Consider the following 14658-nt stretch of genomic DNA (forward strand, 5'->3'; position numbering starts at 1 on the left):
GTTGATTCCCATACTCCACTAACCCATATCCTGTTGATTCCCATACTCCACTAACCAATATCCGGTTGATCCCCATACTCCACTAACCAATATCCTGTTGACCCCACTACTCCACTAACCAATATCCTGTTGATTCCCATACTCCACTAACCCATATCCTGTTGATCCCATACTCCACTAACCCATAGCCGTTTGATCTCCATACTCCAATAACCCATATCCGGTTGATCCCCATACTCCGCTAACCCATATCCTGTTGATCCCATAATCCACTAACCCATAGCCGGTTGATCCCCACACTCCACTAACCCATATCCGGTTGATCCCCATACTCCGCTAACCCATATCTTGTTGATCCCAATTCTCCACTAACCCATAGCCGGTTGATCCCCATACTCCGCTAACCCATATCCGGTTGATCCCCATAATCCACTAACCCATAGCCTGTTGATCCCCATACTCCACTAACCAATATCCTGTTGATCCCCATACTTCACTAACCCATATCCTGTTGATCCCCATACTCTGACTAACCCATAGCCGGTTGATCCCCATACTCCGCTAACCCATATCCGGTTGATCCCCATACTCCACTAACCCATAGCCTGTTGATCCCCATACTCCACTAACCCATATCCTGTTGATCCCCATACCCCAATAACCCATATCTGGTTGATCCCCATACTCCACTAACCCATATCCTGTTGATCCCCATACTCTGACTAATCCATAGCCGGTTGATCCCCATACTCCACTAACACATTTCTTGTTGATCCCCCTACTCCACTAACCCATAGCCGGTTGATCCCCATACTCCGCTAACCCATATCCGGTTGATCCCCCTACTCCACTAACCCATATCCTGTTTATCCCCAAACTCCGCTAACCCATATCCTGTTGATCCCCATACTCCACTAACCTATAGCCGGTTGATCCCCCTACTCCACTAACCCACATCATGTTGACCCCACTACTCCACTAACCCATATCTTGTTGATCCCCATACTCCACTAACCCATAGCCGGTTGATCCCCATACTCCGCTAACCCATATCCGGTTGATCCCCCTACTCCACTAACCCATATCCTGTTGATTCCCAAACTCCGCTAACCCATATCCTGTTGATCCCCATACTCCACTAACCCATATCCTGTTGATCCCCATACTCCACTAACCTATAGCCGGTTGATCCCCCTACTCCACTAACCCATATCATGTTGACCCCACTACTCCACTAACCCACATCCTGTTGATCCCCCTACTCCACTAACCCATATCCTGTTGATCCCCTTACTCCACTAACCCATATCCGGTTGATCCCCCTACTCCACTAACCCATATCCTGTTTATCCCCCTACTCCACTAACCCATAGCCGGTTGATCCCCATACTCCGCTAACCCATATCCGGTTGATCCCCCTACTCCACTAATCCATATCCTGTTGATCCCCAAACTCTGCTAACCCATATCCGGTTGATCCCCATACTCCACTAACCCATAGCCGGTTGATCCCCCTACTCCACTAACCCATATCCTGTTGATCCCCCTACTCCACTAACCTATAGCCGGTTGATCCCCCTACTCCACTAACCCACATCATGTTGACCCCACTACTCCACTAACCCATATCTTGTTGATCCCCATACTCCACTAACCCATAGCCGGTTGATCCCCATACTCCGCTAACCCATATCCGGTTGATCCCCCTACTCCACTAACCCATATCCTGTTGATCCCCAAACTCCGCTAACCCATATCCTGTTGATCCCCATACTCCACTAACCCATATCCTGTTGATCCCCATACTCCACTAACCTATAGCCGGTTGATCCCCCTACTCCACTAACCCATATCATGTTGACCCCACTACTCCACTAACCCACATCCTGTTGATCCCCCTACTCCACTAACCCATATCCTGTTGATCCCCTTACTCCACTAACCCATATCCGGTTGATCCTCCTACTCCACTAAACCATATCCTGTTTATCCCCCTACTCCACTAACCCATAGCCGGTTGATCCCCATACTCCGCTAACCCATATCCGGTTGATCCCCCTACTCCACTAATCCATATCCTGTTGATCCCCAAACTCTGCTAACCCATATCCGGTTGATCCCCATACTCCACTAACCCATAGCCGGTTGATCCCCCTACTCCACTAACCCATAGCCTGTTGATCCCCCTACTCCACTAACCCATATCCTGTTGATCCCCCTACTCCACTAACCCATATCCTGTTGATCCCACTACTCCACTAACCTATAGCCGGTTGATTCCCATACTCCACTGACCCATATCCGGTTGATCCCCATACTCCACTAACCCATATCCGGTTGATCCCCATACTCTGCTAACCCATATCCGGTTGATGCCCATACTCCACTAACCCATATCCTGTTGATCCCATACTCCACTAACCCATATCCTGTTGATCCCATACTCCACTAACCCATATCCTGTTGATCCCATACTCCACTAACCCATATCCTGTTGATCCCATACTCCACTAACCCATATCCGGTTGATCCCCATACTCCACTGACCCATATCCGGTTGATCCCCATACTCCACTAACCCATATCAGGTTGATCCCCCTACTCCACTAACCCATATCCTGTTGATCCCCCTACTCCACTAACCCATATCCGGTTGATCCCCAAACTCCACTAACCCATATCCGGTTGATCCCCCTACTCCACTAACCCATAGCCTGTTGATCCCCCTACTCCACTGACCCATATCCGGTTGATCCCCATACTCCACTAACCCATATCCGGTTGATCCCCATACTCTGCTAACCCATATCCGGTTGATGCCCATACTCCACTAACCCATAGCCTGTTGATCCCATACTCCACTAACCCATATCCTGTTGATCCTTCTACTCCACTAACCCATATCCTGTTGATCCCCATACTCCACTAACCCATATGCGGTTGATCCCCATACTCCGCTAACCCATATCCTGTTGATCCCCCTACTCCACTAACCCATATCCGGTTGATCCCCATACTCCGCTAACCCATATCCTGTTGATTCCCATAGTCCACTAACCCATATCCTGTTGATCACCATACTCTGCTAACCCATATCTTGTTGATCCCCCATACTCCACCAACCCATATCCTGTTGATCCCCATACTCCACTAACCCATATCCTGTTGATTCCCCTACTCCACTAACCCATATCTTTTGTGTCCAGTGTGTCACTTGGTGACAGTTTCTCATATACCACATGCACAATACAGTGTCTAATTCGCTAATGGATCTCTTCTGGAAGCCCTTTTTCTTAGACGCATGTCGGTGAAATTAATTGCTCCGGAGGGAAGTAATTGGGACTACGCCAACTTAAATGAATAAATAATTATATGTGATCTTTTTGACTTGGGAAATGGCTAGGCCCCCTGTGTTTGCTTCCCATGCGTATCTTTCACGTTCGGATGTAGTTCAGACAATGGCATGACTTTGCTCTTATGGGTTCATTCCATGTGAAACTGGAACTGAAATGCCCTATGAAATTGTGTATTTTTCTTCAGTACAAATATGTCTTTTGGAGGAAGGATCTTTGACATATACTTGGCATTTCAATTCAAAATTATTATGGAGACATACACTACCAGTCAAAAGTTTTAGAACATCTACTCATTCAAGGGTTTTCGTTTATTACATACTATTTAATACATTATAGAATAATAGTGAAGACATCAAAACTATGAAATAACACATATGGAATCATGTAGTAACCAAAAAAGTGTTAAACAAATAGCAACATCTATTTTATATTTGAGATTCTTCCAATAGCCACCCTTTGCCTTGATGACAGCTTTGCACACTATTAGTGAACTAAGTTAGGATATCCCAGAAGAAGTGGCCTTACCAAAGCCTTAAAAAAATTAATATGGAATGATTCTTTGCCAAACAGGTCCGATTTATGACTTGTAGCATCCAAAACAATACTAACTTATCTGTGATCTGACTGACCGCATGGTAATCAAACCACTGTATGGCATGAAGAGGAAAAACAGTACATAATACAACAGTCATGACATGACAGCACTGGAGGGAGATGATTTTTAAGACAGTCTATTCAACCACCTGGCTAGTTATAATGTGGTTCTTTAATAATTCTGGCCTACAGTTTGAGCTGAATAACACATTATTGATAGAACAAAATACTCAAGATTACAGACCAGTGGTGGCAAGAAAAAAGGTTCTGCACTTTTCAGTCGCTCTTAGTTCAAGGTACGAGGGGAATTTATTAAGGAAGCCTTCATAAACCATATTCAGGACTGACTTTCTTGAAATATAAATTCATTCTGTGTTTACAATCTTTAAAACAATCTTTTTATCCTACAGGCCTTTTTACACTAACACAATACACCAAGTAAGATATGCCTTTCTTTGACATCAGGTTTGCAACTTTTCTGTTCACATTAAGTTTTGCTCAAATAGAAGGGGCATGTGTCCGTTGTGATTCAGTGGGTTGGCGCGCCTCTGCTGAAGGTGTATACTTAATTAACAAACTGTATATAAACTGCCACGCCCCACTCTATGTCAAAGAAAGCCCTTGTCTTTGCGTTGTTTACATGAGCAACCAAGACGATGTTTAGCTGAGTCAGTATTTAAAGAGAGAGACTTGACTTGGTGAATGACTACGTAAAAGAGAGAGCTTTAGAATCTTTTGTCACAAAGGTGCTTAAGGAATATGAGCACATGGAGAGAATGTAAGCCTTTAATCTTCGTCTTGGAAAGAAAAAATACCAATGACTGTACATGGGTATTATTCCCTGTCCTTTTCTCAGAAAATCTAACACGTAGAAGGGTTATTAGCAAATCAACCTGTTCTTGTTGATTGAAATCTTCCACTTACTTTATGGGCCAATAGGTCTAGTCATTTATTTTTCCTGAAGGGGATAGTCAAAGAATTGCCAATGCCGACACAGTTAAGCTTGTTGGACAGGAAATGATGAGCAAATGATATCTGTTTTAATGGAAGATAGTCAACCAGAAGTCACACTGTCATTCAGAAGGCTTTCTGGGTTGGTTATTTTGGCTTTGTTTGGTCTTGACAGGTGGCTTAAGTGTGCATAAGGCACTAAGAATGTGAATTATACCTAATTCACATAGCATATTTGGTGTGTTGCCTGAAAAAATTATTGGGCATAAATGGTCCCCTTACAGACTTTTTTTTTTACCACAATTTTGTCATATTTTATATCGCCATTGCTTGCCACAACTGATCAAGAGACATTTAAAGATGCACTAAATCACTCTGCCATTTTCTGGTTGCTAAAATTATGCGACAAAACAAGCAGCCATTGTGTAATTTATTCCTCTTATGGTGAATAAAAAGTTGGCTACAGTTAAACTCAAACTGTTGTCAGATAGGTTCTGGTAATTTTATTGTTTTTTGTGTGCAAAAAACATAGCAAGTGATTTTGCTATTTGGACCAGGTTGCTGCGATGTCATGCAGACTGCCATTTTGTTTATACTTTTTCCTAATGAAACGGACAAGTGTGATGTCTGACAACAACAAGAGAATGTTCATGGTTTAATGCATGTCAAAAATGGTATGATGAAAGGTGATGTTTATACTGAGGGGTTGACATTACCACAGTCAAGAATACAGGCTTTGTTGTCTGCAATACCTTTCAGATTTAAAGAAAAGTTGACAAAAAGCTGGTGGGATGCTAAAGTTGGCGGAAAAACGTCTTGGTTTGAAAGGTGTATTAGCTAAGGAAATTAGTTGGACAATGAGTTAGTTAGGGGAATCAACAGTATGCTCAATTTGACCCTTTCTTAACGCAAGTATAGTGTGGTTTCAGACAATTAGGTGTGAGGCTGAAAAAGATGAAAGAGCTATATTAAGTGATAAACAGTATGTGACCAATACCTTAGACACCCAACAATTTAGTACACAAGGCATTTATTTGCTGCAGCTAAATAAATACAAATCCTTATGGTATTGACTGAGATATAATGTAATTCATACACTTTCATCTCAATCCTTATGCAGTGATTAATAACAATTCAATGCATTTCCTATTTCCGTTTATAAGGTGATTCTCTGCACCTTCAATGCTAAGGAAAACATGTCATTTGAACCATGAAACTTTATCATGCCCCTTGCAAGGGTATTTGTATTTATTTTGCATGCTAACCATCTTCAGAATAATCTATGACTCAGAGGCATATGTGACTACAATGGCTGGCATTGTAGTTTGTCATTTATGCAAAAATAAAGTGAGAAGTGATATAGTATGCAGAGTTAAATAGAGTACTGGAGAGGAATGTCCTGGGGCTGCTCATTGTACCACAAGGGCCTCTGCTTTCCAGTCTTGAAATGCACTTATCCCTGTAGAATAGCAACAAGCCAGTGAGAATAATTAAAATGGACATAAAAAAGCACTGTGGTTAGCATTCCTTTTCTGTTTCCGTCTTCTCTCTGGTGTACATTTGTTTCGATTTACATGATCCGGCTATAATATTTTGTGGTGAATACTCCCAAGGTTTACAGTGGGGCAAAAAAGTATTTAGTCAGCCACCAATTGTGCAAGTTCTCCCACTTAAAAAGATGAGAGAGGCCTGTAATTTTCATCATAGGTACACTTCAACTATGACAGACAAATCACATTGTAGGGAATTTATTTGCAAAGTATGGTGGAAAATAAGTATTTGGTCAATAACAAAAGTTTATCTCAATACTTTGTTATATACCTTTTGTTGGCAATGACAGAGGTCAAACGTTTTCTGTAAGTCTTCACAAGGTTTTCACACACTGTTGCTGGTATTTTGGCCCATTCCTCCATGCAGATCTCCTCTAGAGCAGTGATGTTTTGGGGCTGTTGCTGGGCAACACGGAATTTCAACTCCCTCCAAAGATTTTCTATGGGGTTGAGATCTGGAGACTGGCTAGGCCACTCCAGGACCTTGAAATGCTTCTTACGAAGCCACTCCTTTGTTGCCCGGGCGGTGTGTTTGGGATCATTGTCATGCTGAAAGACCCAGCCACGTTTCATCTTCAATGCCCTTGCTGATGGAAGGAGGTTTTCACTCAAAATCTCACGATACATGGCCCCATTCATTCTTTCCTTTACACGGATCAGTCGTCCTGGTCCCTTTGCAGAAAAACAGCCCAAAGCATGATGTTTCCATCCCCATGCTTCACAGTAGGTATGGTGTTCTTTGGATGCAACTCAGCATTCTTTGTCCTCCAAACACGACGAGTTGAGTTTTTACCAAAAAAGTTATATTTTGGTTTCATCTGACCATATGACATCCTCCCAATCTTCTTCTGGATCATCCAAATGCTCTCTAGCAAACTTCAGACGGGCCTGGACATGTACTGGCTTAAGCAGGGGGACACGTCTGGCACTGCAGGATTTGAGTCCCTGGCGGCGTAGTGTGTTACTGATGGTAGGCTTTGTTACTTTGGTCCCAGCTCTCTGCAGGTCACACCACTAGGTGTGGTTCTGGGATTTTTGCTCACCGTTCTTGTGATCATTTTGACCCCACGGGGTGAGATCTTGCGTGGAGCCCCAGATCGAGGGAGATTATCAGTGGTCTTGTATGTCTTCCATTTCCTAATAATTGCTCCCACAGTTGATTTCTTCAAACCAAGCTGCTTACCTATTGCAGATTCAGTCTTCCCAGCCTGGTGCAGGTCTACAATTTTGTTTCTGGTGTCCTTTGACAGCTCTTTGGTCTTGGCCATAGTGGAGTTTGGAGTGTGACTGTTTGAGGTTGTGGACAGGTGTCTTTTATACTGATAACAAGTTAAAACAGGTGCCATTAATACAGGTAACTAGTGGAGGACAGAGGAGCCTCTTAAAGAAGAAGTTACAGGTCTGTGAGAGCCAGAAATCTTGCTTGTTTGTAGGTGACCAAATACTTATTTTCCACCATAATTTGCAAATAAATTCACTAAAAATCCTACAATGTGATTTTCAGGATTTTTTTTCTAATTTTGTCTGTCATAGTTGAAGTGTACCTATGATGAAAATTACAGGCCTCTCTCATCTTTTTAAGTGGGAGAACTTGCACAATTGGTGGCTGACTAAATACTTTTTTGCCCCACTGTATGTACAGTAACGTGATGCCTCGTCCATGAGAAGTCAAGTCATGTCAATCTTGAGTGTAATCCAAAATGGTTTTCCTTCCACTAATAGTTAAAATGTTTAAAAAAAGAAAAAGTACTTTCATTTCATGAATTGAGAAGATGTAATAGCCCTTTGCTTTGTGTTTTTTCCAAGTAAGGCCTAGATTTAAACAGATCAAGCGTTAACCGGTAATAGTGATGTTTTGACGTGTCGGAGGTGTTACTGCGTTGGAGCTATCCAATCGGTGAGCAGCTGCTCTTGTGATCATTGTCACAAAGCCACACCCATCCCACTTGCATTAGAAGTTCAGAACGAGAAAGAGTATGCTATATAGAAATAATGATGCTCAAATTGAAGATCATTAAACGAAATAAGGGGGATTTATATCAGCCTAATCGAGGTGTAGATTATGTCTCACATTCCAGAGTTTGAACTTGTAAACAAGACTGCATGGGATTTCTCTTAATGCGTTTGCGTGCAGCAAAGGTTTAGGTATAATGCTGGGAGACGCTTGTGGATTTGATAGCTCTAACACAGTTCCACCTCCGACACGTAAAAGCAACCACTATACGGGTGTCGGCTAATGCGAATCTGATTGGGCTAGATTCTAACTGAGCACAATTTTCCATTGTACATTTTTCAAACTACCACATGTTGGAACTTCACTAGTCTGACAAAAATGGAGCAAGACTGTCTCAGCATAAAAATGTGCATATGAGCGCTTCTGTGGTCTTACTAAATCATCCAAAATGGAGTCAATTTCTCTCCACTAATTGCATGTTACCACAAATTGACTATTAGCTGACAATCATGCGAACCAGTGTGTGTGTGTGTGTGTGTGTGTGTGTGTAGATTAAACTAAACAGTACACAGAAACTGAGAAAGAAGAAAATCACAATATATTATTTTCCCCAACAGGCTTTTGAACAACACCAATAAAAACAATAAGTTACAATGTTAAAAAGTAGGCAACATGAAGGGCACAACACACACAGGTAATGTGAATAGACACAGAAAGTGGAATTTAAAGCAAAATCATTTTGTACAGAAATTAATGGCCTTACTTTTGTACTTAACTTTGTCAGTTACCATTCATTAAAGTGTTGACTAGCTCAAAATGTTTATTTATTAAACGTAACCAAAAAATACCATGTAGTAATTCAACTAAGTAAGTGCTGTGAACTTCAAGATTTCCACTTTGGAACTTGTTTGCAATTAATCTCTTGTGGTAAAACAAAACAAAAATAAAATTGTTGACCTGGGCATGGCAATGTTGACTGCAATCTGTCTAAATAAAAAAAGTAAGAAAGAGCAAAGTACCTGTCCAATGATTAACATGTAAGCACATAGCTGTCAAAATCATTTTTAAAATTTCAAATCAAAATCAAATCAAATTGTATTGGTCACATACACGTTTTGATAGCTATGTGCTTCCATATGTTGTGGAGGTGCTGAAATATAGTGATGCAAAGGATTTGGCATGGTAGCAAATTGCACTTGGATGCTGAAGGAAATGTTGTATTTTTGCCCCACTAAACCACTCCAGCTGATGTCTCAGCATGGAACCGCTAATGCTCCAAATTACCACTAATTCCTTATATACTACATTACCTTAGTTCTGATGGATGAATGGCTAAACAAAGACATGGTATCTAAGTGAAAAGGGAAACAAGACACTAAGGTATCAGATTCTTTTGAGTACAGTCAGTGTGCACTGAATGAAAATTTTGCCAAGTGAGCTGTGTCAATAAAAATAAAGCAAACAGCAACATTATTATTAAAAAGGTGCAATTCGTAAGTTCAATTTTCTGTAAAAAAAAAAGTGGACTCCAACGCTCCTGGAGAGCACTGCAAGCAACCACAAAGAATGAGGAGGAAGAGGGTGCACTACTTAGCATTATTTTGTATTTGTTTTAGGTTGATTGTGGTTGTAGTTCCTCTTGTTGGGGCAGATAACTTACAAATTGCACCTATAACCTTCTATCAGTACAACAATTCAATCCCTAATTATGTTTAAAGCTCATCCTTACTTGTTCTGGTGAAGGGACAAGTAGCTAAGGTGTACATGCATTAGACAAAAAGGAATTTGGTTTCAAGATACAAAATAGCACAACTGTGAATAGTTGCCCTTTGTAAAACCACTTAAATGTCACTGTGACATCACTGTAGAACACACTCCCCACGGGGGGACCAGGATGAATATGTATGAACTTTCCAAATTGTAAGTCGCTCTGGATAAGAGCGTCAGCTAAATGACTTAAATGTAAATGTAAACACTTAGCAGCAGGAAAAGAATGTAGGTCATCAAGGGAACAAATCCATGTTCTATATTTCACACAGTAAACTCAATGAACAAGCCACCTTATGAAACATTACTCAAAACTACTCAAATTTCAACCAGTTGATGTCCTAGTTCATAATTTAAAAATGTTACCAAAGTTACCATGCCAACTATATTTGATATGAATTTGAAATCTTGACAATACTAGGTAAAAATAACCCTCTGGTCTTTGTCTGCGTTTGTATTAGCCTCATAGCCACGCAGCGCTATCCAAAGCAGTAGTACTCATCGGAGTCCACTCTGAGTCGCATTGTTGGCTTGCTGAAAGTCTCGTCCTCTATAACAGGTTTATCAGAGAAAAGATCAAGGTCCGTCAAGGAAGTGTGTTCCGAAAGGTCTTCGGCTAACTCATCCAACGTATCCAGATAGCTGCCCACGGATATCCCGTCCAATCCATCGCTGTGTCCGTCGTGCAGACTGGTGAAGCTGCCGCGTGAAGAGGTGTCATCCTGGCTGTCCAATAGGCTGTACAGGCTGCCTGTCAGGCTGCTTTCACGACTGGCAAGGCCCTCCTTGTCATCCATCACCCATTGGATGGATTCGATGCCGTCGTTGATGGACATTAGCTGCTGCATCAGCTTGACATCGATGGCACGGAGTTGGGCCTGCGTTTGGTGTGAGAAGGAGATACATTTAAGGCCTTTATCATTATAGATTTGGAATAGAAACGGGACAACTTGAAACCCACATGTATTATAAAGTCACACAATATTACACTTCCAAAAAGTAGGCCTACAATCTTATTTGTTTTTTTAAAATATATTGCTTTCCTATTCCATTTTTGTGAGATGGCAACACCAGCATGTCTTTTGGTAATGGTGAAAAGCAAATTGCCCCTGGGGATAGTAAAGACACCACTCCACTCTTTGGAAATTACATTTAGACAAAGACAAACAGAACAGCATGCCACAGGAAATCCTTCCATCCTTGGCATGTAACAGTAGGGTCTGTGACTGCATAGAAGGACATTCTCGCCCAGATGCCTATACAGTACCACCATTGATTTACCACCGCAACATGACAATCCCCATAGAGTAGGTGTGGGGGAGGTAGCCTATGGTCTCATTCTGAAAGATTCTCCCAGGCTACCAGCGACAAATAGCCAGACATTTACGCCAATGGACAGTCAGTGGCAGCAGTCAAAAAGAATTACGCCTGATGGCTGATACAATGTTCTGAACAACTGGCTTTATAAAACAGAGCCCTTTCCTGGGAGTGGATCGTGACAGGCCCCGTTTAGCTCATAATTCTGCCAGTGTTTGCTTTTTTAAGTCTCATTACAAACTGATTGAATACTTATGTAAATAAGATATTTCTGTTTTTTTATTTTTAATACATTTGCCAAAATTTCTAAAAACCTGTTTACATTTGTCATCATGGGGTAGTGTGTCGATTTTTTTTTCATGCATTTTAAATAAGGCTGTAATGTAACAAAATGTGGAAAAAGGGGAAGGGGTCTGAATACTTTCCGAAGGCACTGTATATATATATATTTCTTGCTGATTTGAAAGATATGTTCCTTATGTTTCCAAAACCGTAAAGCAAGCAATGCGTGTTAACATTTATAGCAAGTGTCAGGCCTCTTAACAAAACTCCCCCAGCCAGAAGATACTATTGTCAAAAGGCGCTAAAGGTAATTAGCATCTATGAATGGGCTAACATTTTATACAGTATATCTCCATTGCCTTGCGATCAGCATTATAAGTGATCCATAAACTTCTGAGAAGACAAACGTATCAAACGTATCTATGAACACAAGGGCAATAAAGTTGGATTGCCATCAGGCGCCTGGAAGTTATTGCATAACATGCTGAGTTAAGATATCACAGGTCAGTGAACTTTCAATATTGCCTAAAGCAAACAGCTGCAATAACCTTGGACAACAACCAGACTACTGCAGCTAAAAGCTCTTTTGTTAGATTGGGTAAATTCATATACATTAAAACCAGTAGATAGTGATAGCGCTGACGAATCCACGTATTCCTATGGAAACTCCCGATGGCGCATGAAAGCCGGAAGTATTTGAATTTGAAGCACGCCATATTGTTGAATGGGTCTGAATGGCAAGAAATTGCAAAGGCGGCTGTAACTAGCAAAGGATCACGGTCGATGTAGTCGTTTTCATCCTGCTTAGAGCTGCTAGATGCACACAACATCTCCTTAGGTGCACGTGCAATGAGTGTTCATGACGGAGTGAATGACTGGTCTGTGTCAGCACATGGTCCTGTGTGACGACAACTGTAGTAGTCTAATGAATCACTATTTCATTAAATATCTTGAGTTGTTGTGAAATAATTCACTACGATGATATAACTTGATCATAATAAACACATTTTAGAGCCCAAAGTGGCCATCTATTATTTATATATTTATTTTTACCTTTCTTGCGATCCTAATTTACACAGGGAAGACCAGGGCTTTTGGCACCGCTTGGTTGCAACCAATGATTTATATACACATTAGATGACTTGTTGGGGGTGTTGTGTTGAAGCCACCATGCCTACATCTTGGCACTACCTCACCGGTGCTAAAAATATTTTGGAAGCTATAGAAATACAATTACATTCTACATTTGTTTTTGCCACATTTATTCTATTACAGACACCTTAATGTATATTATGTGAGCTAAACATACACATAAAAAATAAAATAATATATTTTAACAAATGTCCTTAAAGTATATATTTTTTTTAGATTACTAATGTTACTGTCTCCACTACACCAACAAAATGCTAAAATACATGTTAATTTTGTCTTTAATTGAAATACTGTAGAGTTCCATTCATTCCTATGGAGGACTGTTCCTAATGGGGAGTGCCAATATGGCTGACAAGCGGTTCAAAGCCTCTCAATGGCCATTACATATCACCCGAAATCCAGGGTTTATATATATCATTGGTTGCTATGCAGTAGCCGATTAGCAGAGACTTCACGCTCCAGACAAGACACTAGGGGCCCAGTGTAAATTGCACTTAATGCAATGCATCACTGAATATAAAGAAAGGTTTTGAAAATGCAGTGAACTGACTTGAAAAAGCCTGGTCGAATTGCAACAGTACCTGTTTTGGATGTCTGCTTCGGTAGTCAAAACACGTTATCAAAGGCTTACTGTATGAAGTACAGGAGGCTGGCGAGGGGAGGATGGCTCATAATAAATGCTGGAACGGAGCCAATGGAATGGCACATAAAAAAATATGTGTTTGATACCATTCCACTAATTCCGCTCCAGCCATTACCACGAGCCAGTCCTCCCTAATTAAGGTGCAACTAACCTCCTGTGGTATGAAGCAACTCACTGATCCAAACCGACAGGGACAGACTGAATTAAATATATTTGGAGACGCATCTTTAGGACAATCACTTACCATTTCCTGTCTCAAAAATAACATCTTGCTCTCCAGTCGTTTCAAATCAGCAGAGTTCGACTGGTTTTTCGGTGTCGCCGGTTTTGTATCCTCATGTTTGTCGTGATGATTATTTCCTCCTGCAAGGGAACGAATGAGACTTTCAGGAACTTTGCGACCCAACTTTGTCTCAATATCTTTAAAATCGCGTAAGACGTGTTCCCCGTCCATTATATAATTACAGTAAGACTAGGCCTATAAAACGAAAAATATATATATGCTACGTTTTTCAAAATGTGCAATAGGAACAACCCAGAGAGCAAATTATAGGGTTCCTTGGCTCGAGGACTCGCGCTGACTTCACGTCCAAAGAAAATAAAAGGTCATAGCCTTGATGGTCTTAAGCTTTCGAAAACCCTTCTTATCCGTAAGCGTCTATGAATGTTTTAGGATGGTCTGAGATCCGAGGTTGAAAGCGACTGCTAACGTTATATATAGGCTCACAGTTGCAGAGAAAAGTAATTTAAAAACAAAGTTGCCCCATCCGATTATTCTCACCAATTCAAAATATAGAGTGCAATCCACAACAAAATAGATACATATCCCGTTATTATGACTACTGCAAAGCCACTACACTCATCCGTGAAAATTGTAGTTTTGAAGTCCCGTCCGCCGGTGTCAGTCGTGTCCACTGAAACAATAGTCGAACAGCACAGTTGGATAACAGCCACAGAGACACCCATATGGAGCTTATGACCCCAGACAGGTGGGACTTTGAAACCACGCCTGTTTGCTGTAATCGTAAGGCAACTGTCACAGCATATGTTTTGGTTTATTGTGCACAAAATACATCCATTTGGTAACCTACA

The 14658-nt window shown here is 41.2% G+C and overlaps 1 protein-coding gene across 1 annotated transcript; it reads right to left on the reverse strand.

The window, feature by feature from the left end:
• Window positions 1–8981: 8981 nt before the first annotated feature.
• LOC129835193 (leucine rich adaptor protein 1-like) lies at window positions 8982–14547 on the reverse strand. Its single transcript, XM_055900632.1, has 2 exons — window positions 13811–14547; window positions 8982–11050 (listed from the first exon to the last, which is right to left on the reverse strand). The coding sequence occupies exons 1-2, from the start codon at window positions 14018–14020 to the stop codon at window positions 10652–10654; spliced, it is 609 nt and encodes a 202-aa protein (XP_055756607.1). The 5' UTR covers window positions 14021–14547; the 3' UTR covers window positions 8982–10651.
• Between the last annotated feature and the right edge of the window lie 111 nt (window positions 14548–14658).

Source organism: Salvelinus fontinalis, chromosome 36 (genome assembly GCF_029448725.1).
Source record: "Salvelinus fontinalis isolate EN_2023a chromosome 36, ASM2944872v1, whole genome shotgun sequence".
NCBI classification, from domain to species: Eukaryota; Metazoa; Chordata; class Actinopteri; order Salmoniformes; family Salmonidae; genus Salvelinus; species Salvelinus fontinalis.

Coding starts and splice junctions, on each gene's coding strand:
- LOC129835193 (XM_055900632.1), bottom strand. CDS start 14,020: ATGGACGGGGAACACGTCTTACGCGATTTTAAAGATATTGAGACAAAG. Junction 11,051..13,810: donor TATTTTTGAGACAGGAAATG/GTAAGTGATTGT, acceptor CACCAAACGCAG/GCCCAACTCCGTGCCATCGA.